This window comes from Thamnophis sirtalis, unplaced genomic scaffold (genome assembly GCF_051295495.1).
Source record: "Thamnophis sirtalis isolate CommonGarterSnake01/CBP01778 unplaced genomic scaffold, rThaSir2_p1.2 scaffold_1, whole genome shotgun sequence".
NCBI lineage: Eukaryota > Metazoa > Chordata > Lepidosauria > Squamata > Natricidae > Thamnophis > Thamnophis sirtalis.
In genome coordinates this window covers 44,178,045-44,190,214 of record NW_028261381.1, presented here as the reverse complement: position 1 = coordinate 44,190,214, position 12,170 = coordinate 44,178,045, and the positions used below count along the sequence as shown (strand labels likewise).

The 12,170-nt window shown below is 35.6% G+C and overlaps 1 protein-coding gene across 4 annotated transcripts in view; it reads left to right on the top strand.

Moving 5' to 3' along the window:
* MGAT5 (alpha-1,6-mannosylglycoprotein 6-beta-N-acetylglucosaminyltransferase) overlaps positions 1 to 12,170 on the top strand; it is a 148,491-nt gene that overhangs the window by 63,795 nt on the left and 72,526 nt on the right. For 3 of the 4 annotated variants that reach the window (XM_087711217.1, XM_087711211.1, XM_087711203.1), the window contains exon 2: positions 5,183 to 5,564. In XM_087711217.1, the coding sequence (XP_087567343.1) occupies positions 5,324 to 5,564 (241 nt within the window). In that variant the 5' untranslated portion in view covers positions 5,183 to 5,323. The remainder of the gene's footprint in view (positions 1 to 5,182; positions 5,565 to 12,170) is intronic. The other variant, XM_087711222.1, reaches the window with a different exon arrangement.

The window sequence follows — 12,170 nt, the reverse complement described above, 5'->3', positions numbered from 1 at the left end:
TAGGGGTGGTGCTTTAAAATAGGTTTTAATTTTAATTTAATTGTTCATAAGTAGCTCAGCAGAGTATGAAGATCAGTTTGGTGCATCAGATTAGAAACCAAATTCTAACCCCACTTTGGGCACAAAGCCAGCTGGTGACCTTGGGCCAGTTACTTTGTCTTATCCCTAGGAAGGAGGCATTGGCAAACTACTGATGAAAAATCTCAGGAACTTTTAGGTAGTGTCCAAGGAAAAAAAAGTAGATTATATAAGTAAAATAAAAGCAGCCATAATTTTTTGACATGCTATAGGTTATCAAAGTTTAAAACAAGGGTCATCTAGAGTAAATGTCCATCTTATAATACCATGTTTCCCGAAAATAAGACAGGGTCTTACTTTCCTTTGACCCCCAAAATAAGCACTTGGCCTTATTTTCGGGGAGGTCTTAATATTTTTGAGATGCAGGAGGCAGCGAGTGTGGTCACTTCATGGTTGCTGCCGTGTTGCAATATTTTCGGGGAGGACTTATTTTGGAGGGAGGGCTTATATTAGTGCATGTGCTCAAAATCCCGATTGGGCTTATTATCCGGGGAAGTCTTATTTTTGGAAAAACAGGGTAATATAAACATCCTTATATTAATAAATAAAAGATATAGGACAACTTCACAGGGACCTAAGAAAAAGAAGCATTCTTAGTGCTTTTCTAAACTTAAAGAGATCTGATTTCAAATATAATTATAGTGGGAGTTAATTCCAAAAATGAGGCCTGTCAGCAGTGACTCTCAAAGCTTTGTAGCACATTACATATTAAATACTTTTGCTATCTTAATCCAGGGAGACCTTGGTGTTTTCTGAGCTTAGTTGTTTGTTTCCAGACATTTCATTATCTGATGGAGTAACATGATATGACCTGTGTGGTGTGATGTGATATTATATGCATGCATGCATGCATGCATGCATACATACATACATACATACATACATATATACATACATACATACATACATCCTATGGATTCAGAATCCAATGGATTCTGATAGAAACAGAAAATTAATGGACTATTTCCCTGTTCTGCACCATATGATCATAATATATGTTACTGTATAATTTTTTTAACTAAAGAGGAAATCTGTGGGAAATTATTAAAAGCTAAGGCACATCAGGGGTGTGATCATGATAAATTTCTTGTCGAGCCTTTAGAAAGACATGCATTTCATATATGTGAGTGAAACCACATTGTGGGATATATTGTAAAGTAGAAGACAAATGTTTGGCAAATTTTAATATCTAAATCAGGGGTCTCCAAACTTGTCCACAAGTCTTAAAGCTGCCAAGTTTGGAGACCCCTGATCTAAATCAAAGCACAGCTAATGCTGAACAGCTTGTTATTGTAGTTTTTGAATGAAATGTATTGCGCCTTTAAATTCGCATTTCATTTTGGTTTTAAAGATTGAAAATATTGCTGCTCCACCAACCTGTACCACTAACAGCATAAAAATAAAGAAAATTTAGTAATTTAAGCATTGTGGAAAGTGAGGCATATGCTGATTGAAATGCCTTTATATTGTCATCCTAGTTTTGATTTTAAAAGCAAATCACTCAATTAACTTTGATTAACTGCAAATTTAAACCACACTAAGAATGATAAAAAAATAGCTTGCAGCTCCATTTGTAGTCTGAAATCATGCTACAGTGCAGCCATACAAATAATTATAATATAAAATAGATGCCGAAGAACCTAGTAAATTCTGTTGAATAAGAAATGAAGTCTAAATGTTCACCAAATTTAAACACCACTTTATAGACCTTGCCATAAACATGGTGGTGGTATTAAGAGTAAATAACAAGCAGTTTGGGAGCTGAGCAATTATGACAATAAGATTTAAGAAGACAAGAATGATCAAAATCGTAGAATAATACAAAGGATGCAAAAACTTGCCTATTAATGAATGGGTGCATTAATGTCTTTGTTAGATACAATGCAGAGTTTAATTGTAAGAAAGCTCTAAGTTGGAGCACTTTTTCAGAATTTTATTTAAGAGTGATTATGATGGTCTCCTGCTGATCATCCAGATGAAACTCTCTGGTCTTTTGTTGCTAATCTGATTAGAGACTTAAATTAAGAGTCAGTTTAAAGTGGTTCCTCACGTTATATAACCGGCAATAAAAATGTCATTTCTATTCTGAGCTAACTTTCCAAATATATCATGAGCCAAAACTAAAAAACACTCAGTGCAATTTACCCAAAGGCAAGCTTTTTTTCAACAGGAAAAGATATAAATAAAATGCACTGACCCTCCTACCTTTATCCCAATTGTCTTTTTCCAGCTGTTCTATTGGATATTCTGCAGATCACTTCTATACTTCAGGTAGATTATGTAAGAGGAGTTTTAGTCACCTTTTGTTTTTTTTGTTTTAAAAAAAAGACATTTGTAATGTTTGTTTATAAAAGACTTCTCCACCCTGTGGTCTTCAACTTTGCGTACTGTAGACTCAGGCATGGCCAGATTAAGGAATTTTTTGAGCTGAGGCCCACACACTTGAAGGGGTCCCAAATCAGATAAAACTCTTAGAAAAATATCGATAGCATCTTTTAATTCCTGGATAGGGAATCTTTGACCCAGCTGATCTTGCTGAACTATAACCTCCCTCCGGCATCCTTCACAATTGCACATGTGAGTCCTGAGAGAAATGTTTCAGAAATATCTTAAAAGAAAAAAGCTTTTTTAAAAGTTACAGCTGTATTCCAGAGAAATTTCAGGGACTTTGCTAGGGAGTTACAATTTTTTTCAGTGTGTAATGGGGGTCAGAGGAGCTACTGCTGCAGTACTAATCGCTTTGATCTGACCCTATAGTATTTTCATTACTATATATTTGGGCACTGGCGATTGTCACCTGTTTTGCTTTGTAATTTCTTGGGTGAACTGACTCTGGGACTTTAGTGACAGTATGGTTGGATATGTATGCCCCACCCAGTCTGGGGTTTGGGTCTAATGAGCAAAATGTAAGATTATTAATCCCCATGCTCTGAATTATAGCTTTGCAAATTCTTTTCAGTATATTCTATATTCTGGGCAATGTTTTCTGTTTTGTAGGTTGCGCCTCTTTAAGTTAAGCTTTTGCAACCCTACAGCTAAATGACTGCTCTACCTAAAATCCTCACTACTACTCCACATTAACTTGAATCACATCCAGATGTTAAAATTCAAATGGAAATAAAACTGATTTAGCTTTACTTGTTATGGAGATGTTTTAACCTAGATGAGGGAGAGCACCTGAGAAAGGTATAGCCTCTCACTTAGCTACTTTATCTGGGAATATTTCTTCAAACAGCAGCCAAACCAGTTTATATTTAGTGTAGGGGTCATCTAATGTGAAATGGTCTTTTATTATCCTGGACTTAAAGGACAGTCATTAAAGTTGTATCATCTACCAAAAGCAGGGCATTTTTTACTTTAAAAGTCAGGACGGTTATGAACACAATAGGACAAGTGCTTTGTGATGGATTCCATTTTGTAGGGCTCAGCGGTATAAGAAAATGCATTTAGCAGAAAATTGGAGAGAAATCAAAATGCATAGTGCAGCATAATGCATATTGTCTATACGTTAGATGATTGATCAATACAATTCCCAAAAATGAGATGGGTTTTTTCTTATTGTAAGTGAAAATTATTAGTTGAAGATACTATATTTTATTTCATTTCGTGTTTAGATGTCTGAGTCCCAAATGACCTGATGTCTTACAACTAAAAACCAATTCATTAAAAGAAAAATATTTCAAACCAGGAGGTTCAAAAGTTGAAAAAGCAAAATTTTAAAAAAATCAAACCAAAATACAACAAAACCATAAGGAGGCTCCATATTTGCCCTGTTCTTGAGGCCTAGAGAAAATTGGGTTTCCCCCAATTTTTTTCTAAGCTCCAGGTCTTCAACAATTTTCTAGTAACATGAGGAATATGGATACTCCACACAACGGAAGGCAGACAGCAAGAGATAGACTGCCCCTCAGATAACTAGGGCCTACTTCATGAAGGGGATTAAAGGCAATGACTATCATCTGAAATTGTATTTAGAAGTCAACAGGCAGCTTCCGCAGCTTTTCTCCATTGTGCTGGGCAGAGAAGCCAAGCTATGGGTTCCTCTGCTCTTCTGATCCTAGACTGAGTCAATCAGATCTTTGGTCACGCTTCCTCAGGCTGCACATGTCCCATTTTTTGACTCAGCCTTCGATGGAAAGATACACAGAAGAGGTGCTGGAGAAGATTTTAAAGACAAAAAGCATAAAAAAACAATCTTCAAAAAAAGGTTTCTCTTAGCCATACCTATTAGTGATGATCTGTTTATCACAGCAGAGAGGGTTTTGTTTTTGTTTTTGGCTTGGACAGCAGTGGAAATTGGGGATCTGCAACCCAGAAATTGACTTATAGGTTCACCTAGAGATTCACTGGACAGCCATATGAATTCATTTAAATAAACAAATAATATACCCAAATGACTCCACAGACCATTGTAGCTATTTTCATTTATGATATGAATGTATAATTTTCCTGAAATGTAGGTATATTATATATTTTTGTAATTATATTTCACACTTCAGAAGTGTACATTCAGTCTATAAAGTAAAGCTTAGAAAAAAATTTCGTAAATTGGGGGAAACCCAAGATTCATTCCGACTTATATTTAGAGAAGTGTCAATGAGATTTTTAAATATTATTAAAACTGAAATTTAAGAAAGAATATTAAGGAAAAATTCTTTTATTATAATTGTTTTTCCTTTTGAAAGGTTTGCTGAAAACCTTTTTTTGATATGCCATTGTTCTTAACAAAACTTCAGATTTTTACAATGAAAGTGAAATTAAATTGAATGCTTTGCAGTCATATCCTTCTAAAAATATGCCACTGTGTTCCTATCATGTGAAAAAGCTCTGCGCAAATGAAAACATTAAATTGATTTCAAGTTCTTGAAAGATAGATTCTACAATTAGTGATACACATCTTTTGATGCCATTCCAAATGCGGTCTTGACTCTTGATATTCTTACTCATGTCATAAAATAGGGAGTTGCAACAACTGCCAATTCACTGAGGAAATATATTGTGCTACTCAGAGGTGGGGAGTGAGTTAAATAAACAAATATAAAGCCAGCTGGGAAGGAAAGGATTTTATTTCTTTAAATCACCATGTGCTTCTTTTCTCTTTCAGCAGCAGGATGGAATTGAATGGAGAAAGCATGCTGACTAACAAGCCAGAATTTGTAACTTCAAAATTGTGATTTGTGTAGCCTGCCCTGGGAGTTTGAGCTGCAGAATCTTTCCAAGGGACTCCAGAAGTGTTTAAACAGCCATGGCACTCTTCACTCCATGGAAATTGTCCTCTCAGAAACTTGGCTTCTTTCTGGTGACTTTTGGCTTTATTTGGGGAATGATGCTCCTGCATTTTACTATTCAACAGAAGACTCAGCATGAAAGCAGTTCAGTGCTTCGTGAACAAATACTGGATCTCAGTAAAAGATACATAAAAGCATTAGCAGAAGAAAATAGAAATATAGTGGATGGACCTTATGTTGGGACAATGACTGCATATGGTGAGTAGGTTTGCGTAGATTCCTACACTGAACCTGCAATATTTCATGCCTTATTCAGTATCTGGCTAGTCAACTCATCAGCCTATATAGCTGGGGTTTAGATCTTCCTTCTTTCTCAAAAATAAACAATATTTCCTTTTAAAACTTATTTCCAGAGGATTTATAAAGTTATTTACAAAGGATTTTAAAAAGCATGGTGGTCCAGTGGTTAGAATGCAGTACTGCAAGCTGATTCATTGCTCACGTCAGCAGTTCAATTCTCACCAGCTCAAGGTTGACTCAGCCTTCCATCATTTCGAGGTCGGTAAAATGATGGCCCAGATTGTTGGGGGAAATATGCTGACACTGTAAACCACTTAGAGAGGGCTGTAAATCACTGTGAAGCAGCATATAAATCTAAATGCTAGTGCTATTGCTAAACCAGCTAGACACATAAAAAGTTGGTCTAGAGTACCTAGGAATCTAGACCAACTCTTCTGATTTAAGTTTATTTATATTATAACTTAATGAAGTATTGCCATGAGCATATGTATATGTTAATAATGGCTTGTATATCAATAGCATGTGTAGAACCCTAGACACAATCCCCAATTTTAATAAAGTGGGATTAAAACCAGCATCTGCCTCCTGAAACAATCGTGTCAATTGATTCTGGTAGAATAATGTGGTCCTAGAAATTGACTTAGACCTGAATACCTATTAAAAGCAAGCCCACAATACAAATGGGATACATTCCTGGCAATGTATGTCAGCTTATAAGTGGGGGCACTGCGTTTTAAAACAACTTGAGCTACCTGATGGTCTTTAAAGGCTGTCCTGTGGAGAGCAGTATTCCAGCTCGGCGGTGATGAAGACATAAATTATACTATGGCTAAGTCCTGGTTGCAGATACCTCTGGAACTGGCACATGAGCAAGGGTTGTGTAAAAGCCCAGATGGCCACTATGTTTATCATCTGCCTAATAAAATGAGCTTTCAAAGAAGATTCAAGTTGAGGTCTCCTACTTCAGGCCTTAACAAAAAGTGCTACAATGCATTAAAATAATAATTTTAATATAAAATTAAAAACTTTATATAGTAAAAACAATAGGGTTAGAGATTTTCCAAAATTCTGTGAGGTCATTTTCAATTGTCATTATAACTAAAACCATTTTACCTAAAATTTGCAAGAAGCAATATCCAACCTTTCATATTTGGTGCAAGGGCAGCTTCCCTCTTGTTTTGTAAGCAGGCTTTCAGAATTTAAAGAAATAATGGCATCCAATCTCCCAAAATGTAAAGAGATAAATCAGGATGGTATCCCATCTCCCAGACAAAGGAAAAATGTGTTTCAACCATTGGTTTCTACCCATCTCTCTTGTTCTGAAGAAAAAAAATAGAATAGCTGCAACCAGAGCAAATATGGCAGATTCCTAGGAATTCTAAATGTTAAAGTTGCCCCTCAAGCAAACAAGAATTCTACTCTTTCTGGATGAAGCATTGGTTTTCTTCCTTTGGATTATGGATGTTTACAGCAGCCTGAATAGCGCATTCGCATCATTGTAGCTCATAGCAGCTGTTTATATTTATAATGTATACACAAGATTTCCCTAAGTTTGATTTTAGACTTTTGAAATTAAGGAAAATTGTGTGTTGCAGTAATTATATCTCTTTGTTCAGGGATGAATTTCAGTATGGAATTAAAAGCGGGGGGGGGGGGACAGTACAAGCTAGTAAATGCTCAAGATTTAGACGGTAACCAACTTACTTTTAGAGAATTATCAGTAAGAAAGAGCAAGACAAATTTGCCTCCAGTTCCTTAAATGTTGGTTTAAGTGGTTGTCCATAACAGGAAAGAAGAATCTTGCAGACTCTTGTGGATATGATATTTCATTTGTTTGCTATTTTTATAAATACATTTCAAAGTTTGGGAGACTTATATTTAAAAGCTGGCAGTGAGCAGTATGAGCTCAGCCTTTCCACTACATTAAAAAAAGGTTAAGATTTAATTTTGGCCAGAGAACTGCTGCTTTTAAAAAAAAATCTTCCCTTTCCCAACCATATTGTGTAATAGCAGATACATGATTAAATATGGTGCTAGGACAGCAGCTAAAAATACATCACATAAACGGCAGGAAACATTATCTGTTTAACTTCTTCCCCAATTGCTTTTAGTTACCTGCTTATTTAGTGAATGTAAAAACAAATAAATGTGATACAACAGTAGTATACATTACATGTTTATACTATACTGACTTTCCCTAATTACAGATAGTCCTGAACTTACAAACATTCATTTAGTGACCGTTCAAAATTACGACACTGAAAAAAGCAACTTGCAACCATTCATCACACTTGCAACTGTTGCAACATCCCCATAGTCACATGATCAAAATTTGGATGTTGGCAGCTGGCTCATATTTATGACACTTGCAGTGTCTTGGGGTCATATGATCACCTTTTTTGTGACCTTCTGACAAGCAAAGTCAATGGGGAAGCCAAATCCACTTAACAACCATGTTACTAACCTAACCCTTGCAATGATTCACCTAATAACCGTAGCAAGAAAGGTTGTAAAATGTAGCAATTGTAACTTTATAACTGTCTTGTTTAGCAATGAAGATTTTGGGCTCAATTATGGTCATGAATCAAGTATTACCTGTGTATTCGAAAACCTTGGTTAAGACAATACAGTCTTTTAAGTAAGAATGACATTTAAGAGAAGGCTAATACGCAGTATATATTTCCTGGGGAAAGCCCCTCTTTCAAATACGGGGTTTGACATCATAAACACATATTTTGGTTCTGCTCCTCCAGACGATTATAATCTTTTAAATACACTGGTCTCAGACTGTTCATAGTTTTATCAGTAAAATTCAGCACCTACACTTCGGTTTCATACCAGTTGAAAGATAATTATTGATCCAAACTAAGATTATGTCTTCTGCAAAGCACACGTCTGCTAAAAATCATGACCTGGATGACTAAGAATCTCCATAGATACCAGCTAACATTTTAGGTCAGGGGGTTTCCACCTTCACAAGGTCCCTATATGGATTTTAACTCTCAGAATTCTCCATAGTGATCATTCTGGCTGTGGAATTCTGGGAGTTGAAGTTCACAATCCTGGAAGATTGGGTAATGGTCACATTTTGCTCTGCCTGACTTCTCTGAATGCTTTTCTGAATGGGTTTCTATAAGGATATCTTATGTTTGTATCATTCATTCATCCATTCATTCACATGCTGCCCATTGCTCATTGTCAAGTGACTGGGTAGCTATATCTGCTTTTTTTCAGGAAGTGACATAGGTAGCCTATCTGATGTTGGCATCAATATTAAGTTTTAGTTTGTTAATCTATAAACAGTCCCATTCTAACCAGAGGCAGGGCAGAATTTTTACCATCTCTTTGAAATTTGTTGAATTGGAGGACTTCCAATTTACTGTATGTTCTGCTCTAAATCTCAGGTGATATTTCCCCATTGTTTCATGCAGAGCCTAAACATTTATAGGAGTAATCTCCCCAAATAAATAAAAGATGAAACAATTCTTTTTTCCTGAATGTTAGGACACGTTGCCTCCCATAAAGATGCCAGTGTTAACCAAATATGTCAAGAAGCTTTTAGAATGAATAGGAATGTACTGTACTCATTTTGTCCAGTTCCTGTAAAAGTTATTTTACCAAAATTGGTGTAACATCAAAACATTTCTGCTATTTTAAAGACTTATTTGGTATGGTATGTTTGCCATCTTGAGTTACACCTGAAATTAAGGGTGGGATTAAAATATAAAAAATAATCAAAACATTTCTGCTGTTCTAAAGACCTACTTAATACAGCATTTAGAATCTGTAAAGAACTGCAGAGATGACCTTAGAGAAATTATATGATAATTGTTAGTAGACATCAGTGTAACTCAAGAAAAAAAGTATAAGAAAGAAATATAAGATCATTCTGCTTTATTGTTAGTTAAGCCTTAAAATTTTTACGACCAGAGTTGAGCTCAAAATTTATGTTGTTAAGCAAAACAGTTTCTGAGTGAGTTTTGCCCTGTAGTACAATCTTTTGCCATCATTATTAAGTGAGTCACTGCAGTTGTTAAGTTAGCAACATGGTTGTTAAGTGAATCTGGCTTCTCCCTTGACTTTGCTTGTCAGAAGGTGGCAAAAGATGATCACATGACCCTGCAACACTGTAACCATCATAAATATGTACCAGTGCCAAGCACCTGAATACACAATGTCATCATGGGAATACTTCAACGGTCATAAGCATAAAAAATGGTCATAAGACTTTTTTTTTTAGTCCCATTGTAACTTCAAATGGTGACTAAACAAATAGTTGTAAGTCAAGGCTACCTGTTCTATGGGTTATTTCAATAAAGTAGAATTCTGGAATTCTAACATCTCTATTACCTGACCTGGCCTATGTCAAAGGGCTGGCAGACTCCAACCAGATGCCAATGGATAGTTCCCAAGCAGGAAATGAATAGAGCATTTGCACTATAAGCAATGACCTCTTCATCCAGATTCTGTCTGATTATCCTTAGGAACTTTGAAATAAGCCAGTGATGGAGTTTATAATATATAAGAAGCTTTCATTTTACACATTATGGATAGCACAAAACTAAAGTATGAGCAATAAAAAAAGGAACTTAATCGTTTGAGCAAATAGTAAGGGCTTATCCATTATTGAGGTAAGAATTGGAGAGTAGGGCATTACATGGATTTATTTAAATCAATACACATCATTTCCATGATGTCACTATATAAATTGGTGCAGACAACATTTGTATAATGAAATTGTGATGCAAACTGCAGTGGAAATATGCTCTGCTGCAGAAGAAATCTGTTGCATTGAAGCCTAGTAAAATTAGGTTTCACTGGATAATTTTTTACAAAACTGCCATCTCTTCAAGATGCTAATAAAGGATTCAGGTTCTGCAAGTAATTTCCAAATAAGAAATTATATTTAAAAGATCCATAGTCTGTCAAATAACAGAAGTAGTTCCTGGATAAAATCATTTTGTTAACACACTGCATTCAACAAAGTTCTGAAAGTGTAGGAGGATGTTAGAAGAATTTTGAAATAATGTCCTTTCTAGTATTAAGGAGTTGGAGGATGCATTACAAACAATGAAGTTTAATTACTGTTTAAATATCCTCTTGTATTCTCCCTACATATTTTATTTTGCTCTCTGCATCTATAAAAGAGTTTAGGAATTAGTTGGACACACACAGATAATAGCAGAACCAATAGCAATAGCACTTAGACTTATATATCGTTTCATAGTGCTTTATAGCACTCTCTGAGTGTTTTACAAAGGTCAACATATTGCCCCCAACAATCTGGGACCTCTTTTTACTGACCTTAGAAGGATGGAAGTCTGAGTCAACCTTAAACCAGTGAGGATCGAACTACTGGCAGTCAGTAGAATTAGCTTTCAATGCCGCATTCTAACCACTGTGCCACAACTGCTCTAGAAGCAGGTAGGTTATTTTAATAGCGGAACAATCTTTAGTTGAAATAGTTCAATACCACAGTATGAGTATTGCATGAAGAAAGGTCCACATTCTGTCCTAATAGTTTGATTTATCAAACTTAGGAGAAAATCATATTCATAATTGTATATAAAGCAAAGACAGCCCTTTTATCTTTTTATCTATCAGTTTTAAAAATAATTTTATTTAATTCCTAATATTTGTTATCTGTGGATGCTATTTATCATCTTTATATTTTTGTGTAGTCTATTTACTTCTTTAATTAATTAATTTAATAAATAAAAGTTTCCCTTAAGTTCATTTAATGACCGTTCGAATTTACAATGGCACTGAAAAAAAGTGTCTTATGTGTCTTTGGAAAGAAAGGTCATAAAATGGGGCAAAATTCACTTAACAATTGTCTCACTTAAGAACAGAAATTTGGGCTTGATTAAGGTAGTAAGCTGAGGACTACATGTAATGAAATGTTACCTAATAAATGTTACCTAAGAACAAGAAGTATTGCTTTCTGCTGCGGCTTAAGATAATTTTAAATAAATTTGCTTCTCCTTTATTGGAAAAAAGAAGAATTGCGGGAGGGAGGGAATAAATATATTCATATATTATACTGAGCCATAATCATTCATAGGAGGGGTGAAATCTTCCCGGTTTGGCCCGGTCCTGCCCAATCTGGTAGGAACGATTTTCCTTCGTTCTGAGAACCAGTAGTGAAAAAAATAGATTCCAACGATTGCGTGAGCCACGCAATCATTGGAAGCTTTCCCCCTGCTTTTTAAAGCATATTTTTCCCTGCCGGTCGCCAGAACTGGCAGGGAAACAATGCTTTAAAAAAATTTTTAAAAAGCTTCCAACAATCGTGCGGTTCACAGCTGAGCTGCGTGATCGTCGGAAGCTATTTTTTTCACTTTTTAAAGCATTTTTTCCCTGCCAATTTGGGTGAACTGGCAGGAAAAAAATGCTTTAAGGGGGGGGTGGCCACGCCCACCCAGTCACATGACCTCCACCACCAAGCCACGCTCATAGAACTGGGGGGGGGGGAGATTAGATTTCACCATTGATTCATAGTCCAACTTGGAAAAAATGCTTTCCTGCTCCTTAATGAGATCAGTGCTTCTTTATATAAACTGT